The 25,093-nt window shown below is 52.6% G+C and overlaps 5 protein-coding genes across 5 annotated transcripts; 4 read left to right on the forward strand and 1 right to left on the reverse strand.

Annotated features, from left to right (window-relative positions):
• Positions 1 to 2,396: 2,396 nt before the first annotated feature.
• On the forward strand, positions 2,397 to 8,392 carry B0T23DRAFT_312595 (uncharacterized protein; the record flags this gene model as incomplete). Its single annotated transcript, XM_062834696.1, has 3 exons — positions 2,397 to 5,132; positions 5,226 to 6,656; positions 6,725 to 8,392. 3 exons carry the CDS (start codon positions 2,397 to 2,399, stop codon positions 8,390 to 8,392), a joined length of 5,835 nt encoding a protein of 1,944 aa, XP_062696316.1.
• A 1,694-nt stretch (positions 8,393 to 10,086) lies between these two features.
• Positions 10,087 to 11,949, reverse strand: B0T23DRAFT_394236 (uncharacterized protein; the record flags this gene model as incomplete). Its single annotated transcript, XM_062838116.1, has 1 exon — positions 10,087 to 11,949. One exon carries the CDS (start codon positions 11,947 to 11,949, stop codon positions 10,087 to 10,089), a length of 1,863 nt encoding a protein of 620 aa, XP_062696317.1.
• A 3,612-nt stretch (positions 11,950 to 15,561) lies between these two features.
• On the forward strand, positions 15,562 to 19,901 carry B0T23DRAFT_375787 (cortical protein KAR9-domain-containing protein). Its single transcript, XM_062836910.1, has one exon. It carries the CDS (start codon positions 15,763 to 15,765, stop codon positions 19,426 to 19,428), a length of 3,666 nt encoding a protein of 1,221 aa, XP_062696318.1. The 5' UTR covers positions 15,562 to 15,762; the 3' UTR covers positions 19,429 to 19,901.
• A 1,865-nt stretch (positions 19,902 to 21,766) lies between these two features.
• Positions 21,767 to 23,632, forward strand: B0T23DRAFT_411294 (uncharacterized protein; the record flags this gene model as incomplete). The annotated part of the gene is made up of 3 exons (XM_062839438.1): positions 21,767 to 21,825; positions 22,552 to 22,582; positions 22,637 to 23,632. The coding sequence occupies 3 exons, from the start codon at positions 21,767 to 21,769 to the stop codon at positions 23,543 to 23,545; spliced, it is 999 nt and encodes a 332-aa protein (XP_062696319.1). The 3' UTR covers positions 23,546 to 23,632.
• A 525-nt stretch (positions 23,633 to 24,157) lies between these two features.
• B0T23DRAFT_100147 (uncharacterized protein) lies at positions 24,158 to 24,916 on the forward strand. The gene is made up of 3 exons (XM_062831682.1): positions 24,158 to 24,284; positions 24,490 to 24,640; positions 24,720 to 24,916. The coding sequence occupies exons 1-3, from the start codon at positions 24,247 to 24,249 to the stop codon at positions 24,792 to 24,794; spliced, it is 264 nt and encodes an 87-aa protein (XP_062696320.1). The 5' UTR covers positions 24,158 to 24,246; the 3' UTR covers positions 24,795 to 24,916.
• The last annotated feature ends 177 nt before the right edge of the window (positions 24,917 to 25,093 follow it).

The following is a 25,093-nucleotide window of genomic DNA, read 5'->3' on the forward strand; positions in this document are numbered from 1 at the left end:
ACTATACTAATACTCACTCCTTTCTCCATTTCTGATTGTAATTCAGAGATGTCCTTCCTAATTCACTATCTTTTTTCATTCTTTTATCTGCTTTGATCTCCGCAAATTACTCGATATTTCTTCTTTCCGGTTCGATGAAAATTGAAGATGGCGATTCCCTCGATCCCACCTTATTTACCAGCAAATGGAGGAGGGTCGAACATCAGATTGCATAAGACCAGAAATGGAGTCCGCTTGCGGAGGGGCGGGGGGGCCCCGTTTGTGGAGAGGATGGGGAATGAGGTGAGGGGGAGGGGAGGTGAGATGGGGGTGAGTGATAAATGGGAGGAGGAGGACTGGAGGGGGAGATGTGGTGGATGTGGCATGAGAGGTGACTGAATGGGTGACGACTGACGGATACGATGACTGGATGAGTGGAGGATTGACGATTGATGGCTGAACGACTGACGACTCAACGGCGAACACGATACAGCAACGAAGCAGGTGATGACCTTACAACTTGGACCACCGAGAATATTCACTTGTTTACAGGCACCTGAGCTCACGATATACGAAGCTTGTGACCATCTTGGGAGTCACGACAGCGAGGCTTGGTTCCGTCCGACTTTTTTTTCATTTCTTTGATTTCTTGTTTGGAGAGAAACCTTGGCTTTGATATCATCGGTCACTGCCACAAGGCACCTGCGAATCCAAACGACCTGGTGCCGGGAGCTTTGCAATCACGGAGTTCAAGATACACTTCTATTCGGCGACTTGTTGACGGTAACGGTAACGACAGCATAACCAGCAGGAGCAGCAGGAGCAACATTGAATTCGGCACATTTCCCATGTACATCTTCATCGCCGCGTATCTCGGTACAGCTACTTCGAATATCAACAAACTGACTACAACAAGCCATACGAGGATGGGCCTTTGAACAAACGATATCAGCCTTCAAGACAGCAGCAATTTGAATCAAGTTGGGATTTTACCCACGACGGAACTAACGGCGACCCTTCAGTGACAAGAGAAAAGCAAGGCTCTGACGAAAATCGTCTGCTTCCATACGTACCTCGATTGAATCAACGGATCAGCTGCGGATGGATAGACGTTGTCTGTCAAGGCACTCGCAACGAAGCTCCCAAGGCCAAGGTTTCCATCGCATCTTAGGCAACTGTCTGGAGATCACATTGATTCATTCCACTCCTTCTCGCCATCTCTTATAAGACTGTACGAAACAGGGGGTAGATGCTTTGGCATATGCAGATAAGGATTTCCCAGCCAAAACCTGCACTAACCGCCTAGGCCAAGCAGGCACGCGCAAGCACCTGACGGCGCGTTTGGAGTGGGGCGGTGTGTGTTTTTGTTTCGCGCCATGGCGGAACGGGAACGGGAAGGAAGCTCCTGTACGAGTTCGAGCACAAGTACTGGTACAGGTACTAGTACCCCACTGTCGCCGCCGCCGCCGCCGCAGGAGCAGGAGCAGGAGCAGCAACAGCAGCAGCAGCAGCAGCAGCAGCAGGAGCAGCAGAACACGTCTGACACGCGATCCAATCAGTTGTCTTTGTCGTTGAGGACTTTTACTTCTTCGGTGCTGCAGAATACCTCTAACCACCAGGTACCGCTGCCGCCTTCCACGTCTTCGTCTTCTCCTTCCACGTCTTCTTTCAGTTCGTCGCTGGCGTCGTGGGTGCCTCATTCCCTAAAAGTTCTTTACCATTTCACTGCCGGCTCAGTTACTGCTGCTGCTGCCTCTACTAGTAGTAGCAGTAACAGTGGTGGTGATACAGTGCTAAATCCCAATGCGTCCGGCGGCGTGCTCGGCCGGTTGCTCACCAGTTCGACAGCGCAATCCACGCTCATGACGCGCAACAATTGGGGCGAACAAGTTTCTTGGTTGAAGAGATCGGGAAATTCCATTGTCGTTCCACAGGGGCCCGTGTATCCTTCTGCTGCTGCTGCGGCGACACAGCCTACAACGACGACAGCAGCAACAACAACACCAAGCGCGATCGAAGACGGTTATTCCTCGACGGGGTTTTCACAAGATAACAATTTATTCCACTTGTATTCCTCAACTCCGGCTGTCACCAATCCACAAGTCAGTGGAAGTGGAAGTCTTGGAGGAGCAGGAAGAGGAAGAGGAGGAGGAAGAGTGGGAGGAGGAGGACCAGTTCAGCAGCAACAACAACAACAACCACTGGGACCACCACCACCTCCACCACCACAACCAATTCAACAACGAACCCAACAACCAACCCCAAACCCGACCTCAACCTCAACCTCAACCCTTGCGACCTCGAGATACACAAACACATCCTCGACAAATGACGCCCGACCCGCTACACGCCAACAGATTGCCCCCGAGGTAGGAGCATCGACGGATCAGAATTCAGTTGGACTTGGAGGAGGAGGAATGGCGAAGCTCTCAGTCAAGAATAACCTGCCACGGCCGCACTTGGTCTCCTTGTCGTCGTCAACGACAGGCTCTGGGTCTAGGTCAGCTTCTGCTAAGCACGGAAGTGCCAGTTCCAGTACCTTTGATCAACAACAACAACAACATCAACAACAAAAGCGCCAGCGGTCGCAATCAGAAGCACGACAACAGCAGCAGCAGCAACAGCAACAGCAACAACAACAACAACAAGCACAGCAACATGCACACACTACATATGCACAAAGACCCCAACCCACACCCCAACAACGACCTCCCCAAAACCTACTGACACCTGCTTCAACCACCGGTGCCAGCGTCGGCCCGCTCCAACGCGCATACTCGGTTTCACTAGCTGCGAGACAGTCCCCCTCGACAAACTTGGTCCGTCCAAAGACCGACTCGCCAGCTCCCCACACTTTACACCTCAAGAACAAGAGGAACCTCCGTCACCCCGCCCCCACGCCCGACAGTCCGATCGTAGACGACGATATCTTTTCCGATGCCGTCGATCTTACCGAAGAGCTCGGCCATGACCACGGTCTGAACGGCAAAGACAAAGATCACACCGACAATGACAACACAGTCGCTTCGAGTTCGCTAATAGGGTTCGGCGATGACAAGTTACTGTGGCGGGAGGACTTTGCTGAGCGTGCAGACCCCGATGATGAAAGAGGTGGGAGCAGGCCTCGCCAGGTCAAGAAGCGGAAGATATCAAATGACTACATCATGAAGGATGAGCATGTCTCGCTTTTTGATGATGATGACGGCGAGGAGGACGACGAGTTTATGGATATTAATGAGCTGGTTGACGGGGATCGGCAAAGTACTCCGAAATCAAAGGCTCCATCCAGGTTTGTGTCAACAAGACTGCCGCCTACAGTATCGCTGCAACGGGGTCGGTCTCCTAAGAGGAAGGAGGCTTCGGTTGAGAAGCGCACAGCGGAAACCCGGCAACAGGCTGCAAGAGATGACGAACCGTCGTTTCTGTCGAGTCCGGATGTCGACAACTCCCGCAAGCGAAAGTCCTCTGGATCGCCAAAAGGTTTAACGACGCCAAGACCCCAGCCGCAGCAAACGGAAGAGGTTCCAGGTACGACCACCGCCAAGAAGCCACGGCGCAGTGAAGTGATGGACTCGGAGGACGAGGCATTCACTCCCTTTTCTGCTGGGTCGCTGCCTGGGAGTGCGGAGTTCTTCAGAAGCGGTGGGACCACCACACGGGAACTGGGTTTGGACGAAGACACGGTTATGGACACGCCTAGTAGGCCACCGGTCGAGTCCACTTTGCCGACTCTAGAGTCTGTGGAAAGTCGACCACCACCACCACCGCCGCCCATGGATCTACCATCACAGCGAAAACCGCTAGAGCCGTTGAACACCCCGCGCAACCAGCTGCTTGAGTCGGTCGAAAGGCCAACACAGCAGCCGTCAGTTGGCCCAAGTTTTGCACAGAGTAGCACACTCGCCGAAAGCTCCCTGCCGCCGTCAATGCCGCCACCAAGTGAAGACCCCCTCAACACAAGGGAAAACAGCAACTTTGAGGAGTTCGACTACAAGCTTCACAAACCCCTGCTAGACCTTTTCGTCAACGCACCCGCAATCTTGGAAAGAGAACTGAGCGCCGTTAATGACGAGCTTCAGGAGAACATGATCAAGCTGCGGGACTGTCTACGACTACCTAGGGAAGAAAGAGACAGGGCACGCGAAGAGGTGAAGAAGGAAAAGGAGATGCTCAAGCGACGGGACATTGCGCTCAGAGCCCTCCAGGAAGAACACAAGTTGTACGTCAAGAAACGCAAAGAGCATGATTCGATCAACGAGGAAATCGTTCGCGCTTATGCCGAAGAAGACGATGAGTATGAGGATCAGTTGATGGCGCAGTTGGACAAGCTGGATGATGAGATTGAGGCTATCGTAAAGAGTCTGACAAGGCTTATCGTGGCGGCGGGAATCACGGAGAAGAGCTTTGACCTAAAGAAGGAGGAGGAAGAGGAGGAGGAGAAGCCGATCATCATAGCGACTCCGACACCTTCGACGAGGACCGAGGCCCCGGTTTTGCCGACGACCGAGTATCATAATTCCCAGCAGGTCATATTGCAGACTCAACATCCTGCTGCGCAGCAGGTTGCTCACCGGATGCCACCCCCTCCGACGCCGAGTTTTCAAACGGCGCGCCAGACTCCGGCGTCGTATCAGAGCAGACCGACCAATAACTCGTTTCCTGACATCTCGGCGGAAGAAGCCATGATGTTTGACGAAAAAGACCCCTTCATGGAACAACAGCACGCCCCGGCTTCTGCTCCCTTTCAGGCCACCCTTCCCCAGCGCAACAGCCCTTTCAAAACCGCCCCGTCCAAGCCAGTCCACGGCCACGATTACTTTGACGATGAAGACGACGATGCCGACCTCCTGGCAGCAGTAGACAGCGCCGAGACGTATACTTCTACGGCCGCCACCACCACCAACAACAACAATCACTTACGATCACAATCGGTGATGTCGACATCCACGGCGACCACGATCAAACCGAGGAAACGCAACGAAAATGCCAATACCAAGAAGGCCAAGTCCTTACATGCAAAGTTGTCGATGCCGCCCGAAAAGATGAAGTATGCGTGGTCGAATGATGTGAGGAAGGCTCTCAAGGATAGGTTTCGGATGTCGGGGTTCAGACAGAATCAGTTGGAGGCTATTAATGCTACTTTGGGTGGTAAGGTGAGTTCTCTGTCCTTTACCTATCTGGGAGAGACCAAGAAGAGAGAGAGAGAGGAGGGGGAGACGAAAATAGACTTTGCTGACTTTCGAAAGGACGCCTTTGTGTTGATGCCGACTGGTGGTGGAAAGTCTCTGTGCTATCAGTTGCCGGCTGTAGTCAGGAGTGGCAAGACGCGTGGTATCACAGTCGTCATCTCCCCTCTGCTAAGTCTGATGCTGGATCAAGTCAACCATTTGGCAAACCTGATGATCCAAGCTTACGCTTTCAACGGAGACATGAACTCAGAAAGGCGCCGAATGGTGTTTCAAAAGCTTGATGCTGAGCATCCTGAGCATGAGCTCCAACTGCTCTATGTCACCCCGGAGATGGTGAGCAAGAACCAGACATTCGTCAACAAGATGATGGATCTCTACCGGAGGAAAAAGCTGGCTAGAATTGTTATCGACGAGGCTCACTGCGTCAGTCAATGGGGCCATGACTTCCGACCTGATTACAAAGCTATAGGAGAGTTTCGTAAGAGGTTTCCCGGAGTTCCGGTCATGGCTTTGACAGCGACGGCAACACAGAACGTCATCTTGGATGTCAAGCACAACCTGGCAATGGAGGACTGCCAGACTTTCTCCCAGAGCTTTAATCGGCCGAACCTTTACTATGAAGTCAGGATGAAGGAGCAGAATCTGATTGCCCGCATCGCAGAGTTGATCAAGGAGAAGTATGACGGCCAGACGGGTATCATCTACACTTTATCAAGAAAGAGTGCCGAGAACATCGCCAAAAACCTCCAGGAAAAGCACCGCATCAAAGCAAAGCACTACCATGCCTCCATCACCACCGACGAAAAGATCAACGTTCAACATGAATGGCAGACCGGCCAAGTCAAAGTCGTGGTAGCCACCATTGCCTTCGGCATGGGCATCGACAAGCCCGACGTCCGCTTCGTCATTCACCAACACATACCTAAATCGCTCGAAGGTTACTACCAAGAAACCGGTCGCGCCGGACGTGACGGCAAGCCATCGGACTGCTACTTGTACTTTGCCTATGGCGACATTCAATCCCTACGCCGTATGATCGCCGACGGTGAAGGTGACTACGCGCAAAAGGAGCGTCAGCTACAAATGCTCAACCGTGTGGTCAGCTATTGCGAGTCGCAGCACACGTGCCGGCGCGAAGAAGTGCTCCGCTACTTTGGCGAGGAGTTTGACTACCGGAAGTGTAGAGACGGATGCGATAACTGCCGGAACGGACGCATCTCGAAGTCGACGGAGATGAGGGATTTTACGGAAATCGCCTTCGCCGCCATCGAGGTGGTGAAGAGCCAGCAGCCCATCACGCTGGGCAAGCTGTGCGATATCCTGATGGGCAAGAGAAAGAACGAGCACGGTGGCGTGTGTCACTTTGGTATCGCCAAGGGGAGCACGCAGAGGGAGCTGCAGAGGATCGTGCTGCAGCTGAATTTCCACAAGGCGCTGGGCGAGGACAATATCATGAATGGAGCGGGGATGCCTATTACCTACTATATTGTGAGTGCTGTCCCGGTTGGTCTTACATATCTGGCTTTGTTGCTTTGCTAACACAGCAGCTCGTACAGACCGGCCCTGAAGCTGGTGCTTACCTTTACAATGGCAAGCGGTTGATGCTGCCAGTTCCCTCGAACAAGTCCGTCGAACCCCCGTCTCGGTCTAAGCAGCGGAGCCGTCGCGTCGACGAGGACATGGATGAGCAAGAACTTCCCACCCTGCAACGACCGCCAACATCAACAAATGTCTCTTCACCCGTTCGAGCCACCAAGAAACGAAGTTCCAAAAAGGTTTTACCAACCCTTATTGCCGATTACGAAGAGCCCAGCTCCGACGGTCCTCACGGTCCTCTCCACGCCAACGGCTACGAGCGCGATAACTTTGTCGTATCCGATAATGTTGAACCCGAGGAGGAAGAAGAAGATGCCTTCGAACCTGTCCGCCCCTCGCGGCGCGGCCCATCTTCCCGCGCTACCCGCCCTCAGCACCGCCAAACCACCCTTTATGACACACTCTCTCACACCCAACAATCTCAAACCCTCTCTCAACACCTAGCCACTTTGGGTCCGCCCATCGACGCCCGCACTATGCAAAACCCCCGTTATGCCCAGCTCGACGAGGTCCACCAGGATATTGTCGATGCCTTTGTTGAAGAAGCCAAGGTCTTCGAGGAGGAATTTCGCAACAGGAACCACATGCGCAAACCCATCTTTACCGAAACGCAGTATCGCGAGATGGCGATCCGGTGGACGCGCACGTTGGACGCGATGCGCGCGATCCCAGATATCAACCAGGATAAAGTAGATCGGTATGGTGCCAAGTTCATCCCCCTTGTGGAGCGGTTTTGGGGAAATTATCGGGAGATGATGGTGGGGGAAAGGTATGATAATCCTGCTGTGGCTGGTGATGAGGATGGGGATGAGGGCCCCAGGAGGACAGGGACTGGAAAAGGAGGGAATAAGAAGGGAGGAGGAGGAGGAGGAGGAGGAGGGAATGAAGTAGTGGATTTGATTAGCAGTGATGAGGATGAACCTCCGGCTCGTGCACCATCGCGGAATGCGGGGCGAGGAAAGGCACAGTCGACACGTGGGGGACAAATCCAAGATAAAGGCCGAGCAGTCAACCGCCGCGGAGAACCCATCGCCGAACAAGACGAAGAAGACTACGGGCTAAGCGACCCCGATATCGACGCCATCGATCCAGACGCCATCACCGCCTCCGACAACTCCGACGAAGAAGAAGAAGATGATGATGATGATGACCTCGAATCCTCCCGCTACTTCTCCGGCTCAACAGGTCCGCCCGTCTCCAAAGCCGTGCAGGATGCTCGACTCCGTGAACAACTTTCCATGTACGCCTCCGGCGGCAGCTCGTCCAAAGGTAGCTACGGCTCAGGTCGCGCATCAGGAGGATCTTCATCGAGAGCATCAGGATCAGGATGGAGAGGTGGAGGAGCAGGTGGGAAGAAATATTACAGGAAGAAGAGGGCTGGTTCTTCGGCTGCTGGTGGTGGTGGTGGTGCAGGAGGAGGGGGAGTTACGAAACGGAAGGCGAGTGGGAGTGGCGCGAAGACGGCAAGGAAGAGGGGTGCATCTACTGCGCCGAAGACAACGACGAGAGGGGGAGGAGCTGGGTCTAGGGGAGGTGGTGCTGGTGGTGCTGGTGGTGCCGGTGGTGCAGGAGGAGGGAAAAGGGGTGGTGGAGGAGGAATGGGAGGGATAAGTGTTATGCCTCATTAGCATTTTATCGCATATCGCATTTATACAGTCTCTTATGGAAGGGAGGGGGAGGGGGAGGAAGTTGAGCTTCCGCAAGCTTGAACAGGCCAGACCAAAATGGCCAGAGAGCTCAGCTCAAGCTTTTCATCGGCTGAAAGGGCAATCGAGCTTGACATATTAGATATCCCCCTGAAATATAGCGGGATTACAAGGCACTTACTTATACCTAGTCGAAAAGGACGAGCCAAGTCTATAGTATTCGCCAGTTGCGCAACGTTGAGTATCATCATTCGTGGAGTTTCCATTCATTCGTGGCGTTAAGATCTGGACAGTAAGAAGGGGAAGTCGAAAGTAAAGTCAAAATGACATGGCAGTGTCCAGTCAGATACCCACCCTCCAGACAAAACCAGACATCAATAACAACCCTTCGACCGACTATACACCAGCAAAGCCAACACTTACGTACCTACCTAGGGTAGGGTAGGTACCTACCTGTCTACGTAGGAATGTTTTCCCCAGAGGTACCTCTATTCATGTTACGCTCTCCATCCCATCGCTTAGCATCGCTCGGTACCCCTCTCTCTACCTCTAGTCCTCTACCTCTACCTCTATCACCGGGATATTGCCGACGACCTTGGCATGGGAGGGAGGCAAGGTAGGATATGATGAGAATGGAAGGGGATGCGGCTGAAGCGAGCGTGGTGAACAGGTAAGGTAAGGTAAGGTATTTCAGATATAGTCTGATGTGTATAAGTAGAGGTAATTCGTGGAATGGCGTGGTGAACTGACTGGAGTTTGTGGGGTAAGGTGGGCTTTGAGGTCGCACGTTGATGGTAGTGGTGATGGTGATGGTGATGGTTGTAGTTGTAGTGACAGTGAGTGGTAGTGGTAGTAGTTGTAGTGGTGGCAGTGCTTTTGTTTACTTCGAAAAGGGGTTAGTTATCACACACTGGGTGGTACACTTGGTTTCGAGTTGCGTGGGATTGAGACAAAAAGTGAGGTAAATCACTACATAGGTAGGTTACATAAGTATTATAAATAGACTACCTACCTACCTACTCGACTAGGCAGTATTGGGGGAAGCCGTTGATTTCTCAATTGATCGCATTGAGGTTCTTCTCTCCATCAAGGGTAACTCATATAAACCAGCTTCTATGCTAGTGTAGGTAATATTTCCGTTCTATTCCGTTCCGTTCCGAAGCTCTCTCGTCTCTCGTCCTGTTCACCAAAGGTAATTAGATACTAGGTAGTTTCTATCCTTCTTCATTGCTAACTCCAAACTTATTTCCTATAAAGTGTAAACCGTTCTATAACCAAAAAGAAGATCCGATGCAAGAAAGTAACGTAAAGTATGCAAATGTAAAATGGATTGGAGTAGGAATTAAAGGATTAAAACAAATGACGGTGATAATGCCAAATCCCTTCTCCTTCCCTTCCGTGAATAATCCAGTTGGAGTGCCCAGTTGCCAATGTGTGCCAGTGCGGTGTGGTATATGTAAAACCGAAAAAAAAAAAAAATGCCATATGCATGAAAATGTGTGTGTCTCTCTCTCTCTCTGTGTGTGTGCGTGTGTGTGTGTCCTCAAGTTTCAGCCTCCGTCTCCGTGTCTCATGTCCAGACTTCTCTCATATATAAATAGAGTGTTTCTTCCCTCATCCCTTCACTTTCTTCTTTAATCCTACGGACTCCCCTTTCCCTCCACTCCCACTTGACACTATGGTTTAACATTCCCCCTCAACTCCCCCTCCACTTCAGCCCTCACCCCTCTACACCACCTCACCACCGCCTCCTCAAAGTCCACCCACATCCTACCCCCTTCCTCCGGATTCTCCAGCTTGCCATCCTTGGCATACTGCAACCCCAGCGCGTCGCACTTGATCATCACCTCCCACCTGAGCTCCGCCGCCTTCATCCAGTACCGCAAATTGTCCGCTGCCCGATATGGTTTCTGCGTGTCCGCATGGAAACTAGGGATAGCACCAAACCTCCGCCTACTTTTGCGTACCGCGCAATTATGCAGATGAACCAACCGAATCCCGTTACTCAGCTCCCTCAGAAACGGCGTCGGTTCCGGATTACTTGACGAGCGATCAATCGGCGTCCACTTGGGCAACGGGGTGAGACTCGACAGCGGCGGGGGCAAGGGCAGACCGGCCAACATGGAGTGAATAAAGGCTTCCTCGCGCTCAATTTGGTTCCCGTTCTCATCGGTCGGCCAGTTTTCCGGTTTTAGCCAGGTCCAGGACTCGCGCTCCTTTTGCTCGGCAGCTTCCATCTCGTCTTCTTTGGAGAGCATGTCGCGCAGGGATTTGATCCATTGGTTCATGGTCTGGAACTCGTCGTCGCGCATGCCGCCGATGAAGCCGCGCGTGGCCATTTTCTTGAGAATGTCCATTACTGATAAGAGGTCGGCACGAAGGTCCTTTTCCGACTTGATGGCGTCTAATCGGTCCGGGCGCTCGTGGGAGGTGTAGTAGATCTTGGCGGCGCGGATGGCCAGGGTCATGACGTCGAGGATGTGCATGCCTTGGATTTCGTACCAGCCGGTGGGGTTGAGGGGGACGGTGGGGGTGACGGGGCTGGAGGATTCTTGTTCGGAAAAGTTGGGTTTGGAGGATGTGTCGGAGAGAAGGATGGCGGGTGGGACGACGACCCGGTCTGACGGCGGAGCAGACTCGCCCGCGGGCGCGGTGGCTTCGTTGGCTTCTTTTAGGGATCGCTCGGCGGCGTTGAGGGCGCTTGTTAGCTCGGCCCGAAGCTCCTCCATCGATGGGGGTTTAGGGATCGGCTTTTCGCGTTGGTTGTACGTCGAGACCGTCGGCGGGAGCATATGTTGCTGGTCTGTTTCCTCATCATAATCCGACCCGAACTCCTCCTCGGGCGGCTGGAATTCCATGTTGTGCTCGTCTCCTGTGGGCGACTTGATGTCGGGCTCGAGCCCTGGGGTATTGGGGCTGCTGCCCATGGAGGCATAGCTCGAATCGTTCTCAAAGTTCAAGACCCTAGGTATCGTGTAATCGCCACCTTCGAGCATGGACAGATCGAGTGTTTGTGCCTTTTGCTGGCGTTTACGAGCGAACTGGGCGCCCTTGCCGTCCAAAAGTCCGGTCCGGGCAAAGTAGTACTGCAGGTGGGCGATGCTTCCAAGACTCAGGACGGATTCGCGCTGGCGGGCGCTCTGGGCAAAGTCGGTTCCTTGAGGGCGCATGTAGCCCCGTCGCTTGCTGCTGCTTCCTAACGAGATGGAGGAGTTAGCTGTCAACGAATCCAAGCTTCCGGTAGAGTTCCGTATCCACGAGTTATCCCGGGACCGGAGAAAGAAGTGGCCAAGCGTACTGATTTCGGAGCGGCGCGAGCTGACGGGAAAGGTGCCGGACGAGGAGCGCGAAAAGGCCGAGCCGGCGTCGCTTATGAGGGAGTCACGCGAGCGTTCGGTGGATTCTGACCCGTGGGAGATGGCCGAGGTGGCAGAAGCACAGCGCATGAACTTGTGAACGGGAGCGCCAACGGCCGGCGAGGGCAGAGCCTCGGGCGACTCGCACCGGGCGACGGAATCGTTGTCTGGTGAAGCGCTCATCCTGGACGGTCCGGTACGGCTTGAGGTATGTCTCGAATGTGTCTCGTTACGACGGGATACAGCCGTGTGTATATAACCGTTGGCAGGTAGGTGTCGGGTATCTATCTGCCTGCCTCGTCGTGGGCGGAGGAGGTCTGTAGTCTTGGATTTGGGCGCTGACGTATAGCGATCGTTATTCTTGTTCTCTTGACATGCCCCAAGGCGGAGAAGAGGCAGTGACAGTCGGTGATCAGAGGTTCGATCGAGGCTGTGGTGTATGTGGACAATTACAGTTAAAGCTCGAGTCGATGACCAACACTCTCACGGCACTGTGGAAAATCAAATCACAGAGTTTGAAGCCTTGTCTGTCCAAAAAATAGAGATCCACAGCGGAAGGAAGCGATGGGGTAATTCTGCGGAAGAAGGAACAGAGAAAGAAGGCTTCGATGACTGAGTCAGGGGTTTGCCTCTGCCGTTGTTGTGTGTGTACGTGTGTACATGGATGGGCCTGCGGGCACAGGAAATGAGGAAGGGATGGTTTTGGTGATTTTAGTTGTCGTGTGTTGGACGGCGGAAAGTGGACAACAACGACGATGAGTGACTGGAGAGTCCATGTCGGGAGCCCATCCAGATTGGGTGACGGTGTGGTGTGCTGTCGTTAGGCTGCTAGCACCAACCCAAGCACCCCGCTCACTGGCTTCCCTCTGCTGCAGGTGCTGCCCTTGCAGCTTGGAAATGCACCCAAGCAACGCCTTTGGCTGTTGGGCGGCGCTACCTAGTGCAATCACGGCAGTGTCAGTTGGAAATGGCCGGACCATTGCAGCGACAGGCCTTAGTTGCCGTCTGATACCTAGCTAGCTAGTAGCGGGGAAGTGGAAGGAGAGGGACAGACTGGACCTAGGTAGCCTGACAGTGGCACTGACAGGGGGCTACACTAACAATTTAGCCGTCACACATTTTCGGAGCATCGTCCTTTCATCGCCATCCTCCATCTCCGCCCCTCGGGGAAATCTGAGACCATAGGTAGCAAACAGACCACTGGAATCTCCGATGTCCTTTCAGTTTGTTGACATTGGACGGATGGCGTTCAGGGGTTGGCTGGCAACTCTTCGGTGGCCTCCCTTGTGATAACACCAACAACCCGTCTAGGTCTACTAGGTAGGGAATCCCCTCCCCTCTAGTGTAGCTTGACCTTGACACTCGACTATCAACAAGCGGCCCGTTGGACCAGTGACTGCGTGCTTACCTACCCTGCCTATGTATCCAGATCTCTGATCTATCCAATCCAATGTCTACACTACGTTCCCGTCTACATGTTCCGAACAAGCCCCGTGGTCCCGTTACAGTTACATAGGCAGGGTATGCAAGCACGGAAGAAGAGCGGGTGCTGCCGAGTCACTGCAATTTCCTTGCCTGACGTATCTTGAGCATCTGGCATCTTCCCTGGATGCCGTTGTTTCAAGTTTCAGATGTTGACAGCTTGCAAAGTCTGTCTTTCTCTAACATTACAAGTACATTGAAGTGAACATCGTGAAGAAGTCATGCTTGGCCATGAGTGTCAAGAGTGTACCTATAGATAGATGGAGTCTCCATTGGTGGTGTGGTGGTGACACTAAAGAAGTCCAGGTGGCCAAACAAACAAAAGACCGAGAAACACACAGAGCTCTTTTTGTGAAACAGAAGCTCCAGAACCCTTGTCCTCCATTCTTTCGACGAGAAACAAGTTTGTCATCCATTCAGAATATCAGACGGAAGACTGCCAACCCCACAGGTGCGGACAGGGCTACACACTATACATACTCGCCGCCATTGAGAGCATGCAATGGTGTCAGGTACGAAGCCGTGAGGTGCGAGGTGAGAGCCTTGAATAGGCACGTGTCCGACTCACTACCGGTACTAGTAGGTGTGCCTGCTTGCATTTGAACGGGAGTATGCAGCTGTTGACGATGACGTTTTGCCATGTCGGATTTCTTATAGCTTCTTTGATCTGAGTCTCGATGGGATGAGTGAGACCTGTGGCTACCGCACCTACAGGTTGGAAGGCACATGTTTAGATATGTCTCTCCCGTTGGCACTTGTTCTCTCTGCGCATTCTTCATGTGCCGTCTCAGTGCGCCCTGCTTTTCCGTTTCACAGAGACTTACTGCCGAGAAACCCGCGATAACCCAGAGTATCTTTGACCATTGCCATGTCTCAACAGTCAGTCTATAAAAAGGTGGCATTCCTCTGAACTGACTGTTTACCACATCCGGTTTAGCGGCAACTCCGATGAGCATGATTTAGCGACATCTCAAGGCTGTTGCTGCGTGCAGGGGTACCCTTATTTTGTAAGTGGACAAGACTCCTGAAGTGCCTCTGAAGTCTGAACCGCCCGAGTGGGAGTGGCAAGGTAATCATTGTAATTGCGCACCCGAGTGGGAGGGGCAGGCCGATGTCAATATCGCTTCCTATGGGTTGCGCCCTCTGTCATTTGCTGGAGGCCATTGGGAAGGAAGAAAATGGAAGATCCCCCAGATGGTGATGGGCTGTGTGTGATGTGATTGATGACGGATGGTGGGTGGACTGGTCGAGATGTCGGGATGCAGAACAGCATCGATTCTGAAGATATCACGTATGTATTATACCCGGTGGATGGAGGGAGAATGCGGGGAGCGGCAATTTATTTATCTTGCTGACGATGGGATGGGAACTCATGTCACTTATCGGAGGAGAAAATACCGCTACCTAGTAAGGAATGTAGAGGTGTTAGGTTTGTCTCCAGTCACCACTCGGAGCTTCCTTCTCTGACTTTATGTTTCAAAGCAAAGCCGGGTGTTTGACTCTTGCACGTCCTAGCAAAGACCAAGGTGATTGGCTGTTGCCACAGTGGATGGTGTGCTGAAACCCATCCATCACAGGAACTGAACTGAACTTGCTTGTGTACGGTATTGTCAAGAATGGCGTAACTGAAATTCACTCCCCCAAATTACCTCGATGACTACCTACGGGTTTCCAGAAATAAGCAAATAAGCCCCTTTGACTTTTTTTTCCCCCTGCTTTCTCCCTATCTCCCACCTACCTATTCATATACCTGACATACCTATCTTGTGACTAAAGGCTAGATCCTTCTTTTTTTCTTGGTGGTTGGTTGTATTGAGTGTTATTCCTCATCCTAACCAAACACCCTGCCAAGCCCACCCGGCGTCACACTCTACTTGGTACACTACCAATTTCACTCTTCTGTCACCTCAGACCAAACTGAACATTCTCATCGTCCTCATTCCACTCAATTAGGTGTTCGTTCAAGGCCTGTCGTATCCAGGCTTCTGCTTTCTCCGAAACAACACCTACACTACCAGGTACAACTCCGCCGGTATTAGCGGGATCCCTTCATTCCCGACCCCGACCCCGACCCAGGGCAAAACCTCGGCCAGCCTCCAATCGCGACAACCGCCAGCCGTCGTCCTCTGATCGCCGGGATTGTACCATTACCTACTCTCTCTACCGCATATTCGCCGATACAGCAGCAAGGTGACGAGTCTAGTAGTACATTCAGAAAGCACAGGCAGCTGCTGCATGCACGCCCACGCCCGCTGCTCCCTCGCGTGAAGGAGTGAAAAAGAAAGAGGTTGCCTGCTGCTGCTGCTGCTTCTTCTTCTTCTTCTGCAAGGTGTTGCGACATCGCCTATCTGCGCCTGTCCTGTCAGTGGCCCAACAACCCAAGTCCGATTGGCCTCTCGTCGGCATCTAGAACCAGTCACCGTCTCGAATCCCCGGTCACGAGCTGGACCAATAATCCCCTCCAAGACACACCCCAAGCAGCAAGAAAAAAAAAAGACAAAAACTCGTCAACAAATGACCACCAGTGTGTTGTCGCCTACGTCTCCCGCTGCTGGCCCTCCTCCGCCAGCCAGTGACTGTGGCTTTACCATTCGACTGGTGAACGACGACGGCGACTCGGATCTGGACATCGATGCCCAAGACAGCCTCGTTACGATTGATGACTGCAAGGAAGATCAAGACTCCCCATCGTTACAATCACAGCAGCTAGACCGGGATACCTCTAGCTCTCACCAGGACCAGCAACAGCGTCAGGATAGCGCCGTCGAACTGTCCTTTTCGGAGGTCCCTACCGAGCTGCTCCAGTTCACCAACTCCGATACTACTACCACCAGCGACAGCAGGCCTGCTACTAGCTCCAGCGCTTCCACTAACAACAATACGAATCACCTTCACATTTCCGTAAATCACCTCGACTCCGAACCGCCCACCACCTCCTCCTCTTCCTCTTCCTCTTCCTCAACACCGCGACAATCCAGCTTCTCGACAGACGTCCTCCTCACCCCCGATCCGACCCCTCCCGGTCTTCGCGCCACCCGCAAACCCTCCCCGGGTCTCGCTGCGAGATTGAAGGCTCTCGGTTTCGGCGGCCAGCGCAAACCCGCATCCCCGCCCCAACACCGGGAACTCGAGATCGGCAAACTGCCCGAGGAGACGCTGAAGAAGCTCGACGAGCACCACTTGTCCCTTTCTCAAGCCCTCGTTATCGAGCGACGCGGTCGTCCTTGGAAAGGTCCTCTTGTCCACCTTCCATCATCATCAAGCTTGAAGGCATCCACGCTGTTCCATCATCACCGCCACAAATCAGAGGAAACCCAAGAGGAAGCCGAGGAGGCCGCCCATGAAGAACACGCAGACATCGGTGGTGACGTACTAGCTCAACAACAAGAACATCACGATAACGACAGCGTTTCCACCTCACCAGACGACAACACAGAAATGGACACTAACAAGTACCGACTCCCCGATCATGTCAACGGTAACGGCGTCAAGGCACAACCAGACACGCGACACGAGCATATAGCCCGCGATTCACGCCCAAGTTCATCCCAGTCTTCCGATGACGTGCCGCCCCCGCCTCCGCCAAAGGATACATACCCCTCCCAGTCACATCAACGCGACACCTCCAACAGCTCCGCCAACAACAGTAGCGCCGACGACTTCAACCCGGACGACATCTCCTTCAACCCTCTCAGCCTCTCCCGCCCTCAATCTGTCTATACGTTATCTCGCGCCTCCTTTGCAAACCAGCTCGCCCAGCTAACCTCCATCACCCTTCCCGATGCCGAGCTCCTCTCCAACAAGATTGCCGCCATTCCCACGGCCCAAGTAGCCGCCCGGGCGCTTATCGGCGCAGCCGAACAGATTCGCGGATGGATCTACAAGGCCTCGGAAGTCATCGGCGGTCTCGAAGCCGACGATGACGTGGAGTGGGCGGCCGCTGGTGGGCGCGAAGGAGTAGATGAAGTTGAAAAGGCGATTGTGCGGTTCGAGGAGCTGATCAACATCTATGTTGGAGCTATCGAAGAGCTGCAGGAGCGCCAAGACATCAACGAGGTTTCGACGGAGGATTTGCGCCGAGCCGTAGCGCAGATGGAGAGCATTATGGGCGAGTGGGCGCGAATCAGGAACACGTTGAGGGCCGTCAAGTCGCAGGTGGAGTTGGCCATGGAGTGGGAGGAGCTGTGGAACGTGGTGTTGGGCGATATCCAGATGGAGGTGGATGACTTGAGCAAGCTGGTGTTCGAGATGGAGGAGAGGAGGCATAAGACGGCCATGTTGGCGGGCGATGGAGTGGATATCGGGGATTTGGAGACCATCGTTGAGGAGGCGCCGACGTCCTTGGTGAGCAGGCTGCAGGCGGCTAATACCCATGGGAACGGGAAGTTTGGTCATCCTGGTTTTCCGAATAGCCCGACGTCACCGCTGCCGACTCCGTCGACGGGAATCTCGATGGACGACTCAAGCTTGTTGGCGCTGTTTGCGAGAATGCAGCCGCTGAGGGCTTCGTTGGATTTTCTGCCCATGAGACTGGCGGGCTTCCAGTCAAGGGCGGAGAATATCTTCCCTACTGCTTCCGATGAGTTGGAGATGCGGAGGCACAGTCTCGAGGCTACCTACAGGAAGCTGGAGAAGGATGCCGAGTCTCTGAGGAAGGAACTAGGTGAGGATCGGTGGGTGTTGGTGTTCAGGGGCGCCGGCAGACAGGCGCAAAAGATGTACGAGTCCGTCCTGCGAAGCTTAGAGAAAGTGAAGGAGGCGTTCGACACGGGAATGCACTTGACGAACCAGCCCATGATGAGCAAAAGGCTGGAAAGTTATGAGGCTAAGAAGACTCATTACGGGCCTGCTATCGAGAGGGTTCTGTCGATTATCGAGAAGGGCGTCAAGGATCGCTTGACGGTCAACGGAGAGATCTTGCGTTTGCATAACGAGATGCAGACCAAGTGGAAGGATCTGAAGGCGGAGATGGTTGACGTGGATATGGTTGTGGAGGAACTCTATTCGAAAGGACAGCAACTACGGGATTCCGTTTCCAGCATCTTGTCCGATAGGTCTCCATTGGGCAGCGGCCACGAGACTCCCCAGAGCTCACCACCGTCGTCTGTCATTATGACGGGTCGAAACGCTCCCCCCACTGCTCGGTCCAAGTCACGACAGGCGGGTACTCCCGGTAGCCAGCTTCCGAAACCTGCTGCGTCTCGCCGGCAGTCAACCATCCCAGCCTCGGCCTCAACCGTCACCCGCAAAGCGGTACCATCCAATCCCCGGATGTCCACCATCTTTGCCAGTACCCCGGTAAAGACGGACTACCGCGAAAGACCAGGCACAACTACGCCTTCCAGCTCCCGCTCCGCCGCTCAACCCCCTCGTCCATCCTCCAAACTCGACAACCGTCCTCGTTGGAACGCCACCTTTAGCCCATCCGACGTCGACACAGGCCATAACTTCAAACCTCTGAGCCTGACCACCCCTTCGCCCTATGCCAGGTCTACTTCCTCCTTGGGCCAGTCCTCTACTTCCAAATTACCGCAAACCCGCTCTCCTTTGACCCACGGCTCGGACGTACAGAGTCCCACCCTCAAAAGAGCGAACGCCACGGCATCAAAACTGTCCTTCCGCGAGCGCATATCCTCTCCCGGTCCTTACTCTCAGCAAACCCTCTCCAAGAGCGTCGGTCCCAGCGCCACCCCGCGCCAGTCCAAGACTTCCCACTCCTACTACCCTCCTTCATCCTCCAACACTTCTCTTCATTCCTCCACCAGCGGCCGCGAACGCGTCGAACCCCCCACCGGCTCCGGCACCTCCAACATGCGCAGCAACCCCAAGCGCCAATCCCTCCAACCGCCTCGCATGTCCGAACCCAGTCTCGCAGTACGACCAGCTAGTTCCATGTCTACTTCGCGCAGCAACCGGCAGAGCATGCTTCCGCAGCCGACTTCCCGCTTAGGGAGGGCTACCACCCCTGGATTGACGGGACGGGAGAGCCCGCAGGCGGTGGCGGGGGCGAGACATGCTATGGGTTTGAACACGGGTAACACGAGCGCTGTTGGGGCGGGGAGGAGGAGTGGAAGTTCGCTGGGGATGAGTGGAGGATATGCGAGTAGGAGTGGGAGTTCGCTAGGGATGAATGCGGTGGGGAAGGATGGAAGGCCCAGGTGGAGGAATCCCGGAGTCTAAATAACTCTAGGCTTGTTGTGGTGTGATGTAAGTGACGGGAAGATCGATGAATATGGCGATGGATGAAAAAGGGGAGGAGGTATGATGTCGGCCTGTTTGTTGCCTTGCTGAGCCTGCGTTGCGTTGTGTTTCACGTTGTTTTCGTTTCTTGTTTTGTTGTTTTGATCCCATGCTGTTGGCTTTTCCCCTCTGCTCTTCAACGCATACCCAAAGCACTTTTACCATATGAAAACTAGCATTGCATAGCTCTGGCGTTTGTTTTTGCTTTTGTATACTTTGGTCTTTTTCGTTTACATTCAAGATCGCATCATGTATAGTTCTGACCTTATTGTCATTCATGGAGGGAAGAGGCAAGAGAGAAGAAGGGAAGAAGGGAAGAATGACGGGCGGGCGAACGGGTCATGGCGTTGAGTTGAGTTTATAGCTTGTGGTTAGGTATATAGTATATTCTAGGGTGATTGCATTTATTGCATGTGTATCCTCATCGACTCTGACACTCATGGGGCAAAGAACTCCTCCTGTGTTCCATCGTTGTCTGGTGCTTAGTTAAGTTCTCTCTCTCCACTGTCTCTGCTACACTCTGGTTAGGTAGTCTCGTCTCTGCTGCGTCTCACTATGTATAAGCGTCAATCCAATTTGACGACTCTTGGAAGGTCTCTCCTCACTTTTCCTTAGGATGGGTTATAGAATCAAAACAAGCGAGCCAAACAGACGGAAGAGAACCTCGGTTCATAAATCCATACTCGCGTAGTAAGTATTTTCCGGACTGGTCACCATGAGCTACTTAGGGAAGAGAAGGCACGTTGGGTCAGTCGATTGTCTGGTCTCCCGTCGGTCTAGAGTTAAGTAGTAGCCTGGCTCATCCGAGACAAAATAAGTGAGACCAACCAACAAGCTACTTACCTTAGGTAAACTAACTAGTCCACTACCGTTCGTCAAGATCAAAAAAAAGGCCGTTGCAAGACTATAATAGGGATTAGAACAATTCGAAACGACATCGGCTAGAGTCCTATTTGTATGTTTTTATTCAGAAGTTGCCAAGAACTTAAGACAAGAGGGGTTGCAAAGACGCTTGGATGCGTAGTAGGAGTATACCCAAGGCATAATAGGTATCAAAGGTCTCAACTACCTTGTTTTGTCTACGACGAGCCTGGGTATGGTCTGGGTAAGAGCGAGCGAGTGGTGGTGATGAGCTCGGTCGAATCCACCTCACTTCCCGATGGACATCTCATCCCCGTCATACATGGAAAGTGTGAAGCGACTACCTACCATGGTGGCTACCTAACCAGTACCTCTGTTTCTCAACAAGCAGGTACGCAGGGAAACCATTGCCGCGTATAAAGATAAAGCTACTGTCGTATTCCTCGTCGTCATCAACGACAATAACAACAACAACATTATCAGAACGATCCTCTTCGTGCAGTCCAGTCTCTTTCGTCGCACCTCGTGCAGTCCTACAATAAACAACATACATCTTCGACATCTGGTGTGTCTCTATTCCCTATCAGGCACAACCCACTCAGATTCAGTCATCGATGGCAGTTGACGACGACCGGCGGCGCGCCCGTGTTGCACGGAGACGCAGACGTGCTGTTCTTCTTTATCTTCGTATTCTTCTTGATTTTATTGATTTTTTGAATCGCGGGCTCTTACTCCTGTCTGTTCATATTTACCTACTCTTTGATTCTCTTTATGATTGTCTTCTTCTTTTTTTCGGACTCCGACGTGCTTGACTTGATCGGGGGGCCCCCTTCGTTTGAGTGTCGATGCTCAGGACGGGAACTTGACTTGATACCTCTACAGACTTGATGTTCTTATCTGCGTTCAGCACTGTTCATGGTATGGCCTAATCCCTATGTAACTGCCATTATTCTTCTCAGTGAAGTAGTACGTGTACTAATAACAGGCTGATAGTGCAGACGTCGTTTTACGTCCGCGGTTCAAAGTCACAAAGTCAACAGTCCGAGTTTTGTCCACTTCACAACATCAATTCTATCCTCGGGGACCACCCATAGCCACCACAGGACTGAATTGGGAGGGACGGCTTCGTGGTTGTGTCTCTTCCGCTACATCTTCCTTCAGATCAACACCGATTTCATTCATACTTGATACTACAACAGCGTTTCATGATCTCTCCAACAAGGTCCACTGGGCATATAGGGATTGTAAAACAAATGGAGCGGTCTCCAACCTCCTGTGCGGGAACTGTGCCCGGATTATTGGCAAGTCCGTCATCATCCAGCGTTTAGTCGTCGTCGACTCATACAAGCTTCGCAACAGGAGAGCGGTTCTGACGAACAAATAACTCTCCTTCCACAGCCCAAGGCTCGAGACTATCATGGAGTCAGTTGCCTCCGGTTGCCATCTTTGCTCCATTGTTTTCTGGGACGAGAACAGGTATTTCCGGCACACGGACCAGAGCGGGACTGCCTCAGCGCTTGAGTCGTCGACCATATCACTCGCAGACTCGCCATAACGTCTCTGGCCACAGTCGTCGACTTCTTCTGTCCGAATTTCGAGAGGTAACACTCCTTGGCCGGGACATGATACAGTGATGTAAGGCTCAGCTTGAGAGGTGCAGTCATGAAAGGCAAAACTACTCGTGTTGGCACAGGCACAATCGATATGTTTTTTGATACAAGCGCCGCTGTTCACTTGGATGCTGAACTGTGACGGAAGAGGCTGTTCTTTGTGCTGAGGGTTGGGCTGGTACTAAAGTTGGTGGAGGATGAAGCTGAAGTGACTGCTGGGTTAGATCTCCCAGCTTGATTTTCTTGGTGGTTTTGTTCGTACCTGTCAATGTTTCAGCGTAGTTCCAGGTAGCTATAATTCGTCGTTCTCATTTGTCAACGCCGGTACACCGGCTTCATGCCGTTTGTGACATCGATGTACAACTGCGTGCATCATCGTCAATCTCGTCAAGTGGCTTCGTTCCTAGAAGATTTGGGTTGCGTACGGCGCCAAACGAGGGGAAGAGCAGAGATGGGGCAGATGAGACAGATGGAAGAAGGCACGTTCGTGTGCTGCAAAACCCCTTTGGTGGAATGGATGGATGGTCGGCGACGAGTATTGCGGGGACAAAACAGAGGAGTTTCTGGCGTCTTTTCTCTCATTACAGTCCAGTACTGGTTTGTTTGTTAGCTCGAGACCTCGTGTCAACTTTCCTATGCGTCTTCATAGCTAAGTAACGCGTATTATCACCTTGCAGGCTCTACAACCGGAACATGCCTGTGTCTGGGCCAAATATCTATGGGTCGAGGATCACTGCACCAAGTCGGATTTTGAGTTGCTCTGTGGCTATAAAACCTTTGGGACCGAATCAGACACGACACCTCAAGACCTGCCACGCGGGAGACAGGACTCCAGATTTACATTGTCCCTAGCCTGGTTAAGAATAGTCAGAGGTTATCAAAGGACCGAATTCACCTACGAATCAGATAGGCTCATTGCTCTTTCTGGAGTGGCCAAGGCTATCGAACATAGCAAAGGATTCACCTACGTGGCTGGGACATGGAAGGAACTCTGGCCCCTGGATCTTTTGTGGTGGTATCATGGCTGGGACCCATCCAAGGAGGAACCGACAGACTTTACGAAATCGAAGCCCCCTTCGTGGTCCTGGGCTGCTAGAAAATGGGGCAAGGATTTTCTTCTGCTTGAGCGTTTCGACTTCGATATCCCCCTAATCACTTACAGGGCACAGTTTAAGTATTTCACTTGTCCCACATCCACAGATCGATACACTGGTACGAGGGCTGATAAAGAAGGAATCATACTCACCATAAAAAGCCGGGTCAAGAGAGGGCTGGCGGCCTGGAAATGGAGGTTTAAGTGTTGGTTGCTTGCGGTGCGAGCGAGCGACACAGAATGGGTTTATGTTTACTGGGACCCGGGCCAGGAACCAAGACTAGGCGAATCAGTGCTCCTTTTGATACTAATATCCATGGAATCCGAGAACACAAACAAGAAGGATCCCTACCAGATAGGACTAGTCCTGATGCTGGAGGAGGGCGTAAAGAAAAAGAACGGGCAGCCTTGCTACAGACGCGTGGGCTACTTCAACGAAGGGGGCTTTGGGAACCACGAAACCTGGGGTGAGGAAACGATTTGTCTCTGTTGATGGTTCCATGAGATAGGCACAGGGAAAGGGATTGGGGGGCCAAGATGTTAGTCTAGAGAGTGCGAAATTGTCGTGCGTGCATTCTGGACTGATGGAGTTTTGCTCTTGGGAAAGGTTGAGACCTTAATGGCTGCTGTTCTTTAGTGCTAGGCTTTGTTAGTACATGATAAGACTATAGTGGACATTCTGTGTACTTCCTAACAAATTGTAGAAGATTGCTATCGTTGATATCGTAAGAACATCACTGTCATCCGCACTCTTCCGTAAACTGTCTTATATGTACCTCCAGACATGAAACGAGTCTTCTGAATTCGTTTATTGATGTACATGTTATGACTGTCCTCTTCCTCGTTTTCTTTACAAATATCGCGTCCACATTGTCTTCAAGGAGTCGTTTCCTTCCAAGCGCACTGCGCCTACCACGGCCAATGATTGGTCGTCTGCGTTTATAGCTGTGGGTCTTAAAATGGGCCCGAGTCAGGTCCAACCTAACGAACGACATCATCCGGTCGAGGGGACGTGCTTGACTGCGGCCAGGTCCTGGTCTCCATTCTCTATCACACTGACTACTCTTCGCCATCAATAACAACACAACAGGACATTCCCACGACAACGACAAGATACTATCCACCCAGCTGTCACATTCGAATTCGCACAAACAACAAGACAGCTTCGAAGAAAACGACTAGAACACCGTCAGGATGAAGCCTCTTGTGGGAGCCATGCAGGCTTGGAGCTGGTAAGCAGCAACCTGGAACCACATCCAGTCCCATTCATCAATCTACACCAGAGCCTCGCCATCACAGACTACGGCAGCGCGCAATAACGGCTCGGAGGAAATGTGTAGCAGTCGTCGTCGCATACCACTCTGAAGAAACATCACCACACTCGACAACATATACAATGGATTGAATCCATGCTGACCACAGACTATCCAAACACAGCACCGTCATCTCCGCCTTCGCCATGCTCATCCTCGGCGTCTTGTGCATCCTCTTCAATAACAACCACCCGGAGCTCGTGGGCGGGACGGAGGACCCGGAGGATGGGAAGGAGGTGGCGGCGACGGCTGGGATGGCTATTGCTATTTACGCGGTAGGTTTACTATCTTCCACATGACTCGAGCGGCCGGGACTGGTACCATACACAGAGCTTTGCTGACATGCGACGACAGCTCTTCTTCTGCTTCTGCGGTCTCCAAGGGTTGTTGCATTTACGAGAGGGCAGGAGGGGGGCTATTGCGCTATGAGGTTGGTTCCGACAGGACGACGACGACGACTACGACAACGAATAGCATACCCACCTACCTATTTATACTTGTACACGCACGCGATAACAACAACAACGGCGATGGCCACATAAGGCGAAGATTATAGCGAAGAAGGACGAACAGAGTCACAACAAGCAAGCAAGCATCACTAGGTAGACTAGACTTTGCGACGCGACGCTTTCAGAAGAGGAGGTTCATGGGATAGCACACACAATGGTACGGCGTTTTTGGGACTTTTAATTTTATTCCGCGAGATGGATGCTTGAAGAACGGAGGAA

This window comes from Neurospora hispaniola, assembly GCF_033458365.1.
Source record: "Neurospora hispaniola strain FGSC 10403 chromosome Unknown B0T23scaffold_2, whole genome shotgun sequence".
Classification (NCBI taxonomy): Eukaryota; Fungi; Ascomycota; class Sordariomycetes; order Sordariales; family Sordariaceae; genus Neurospora; species Neurospora hispaniola.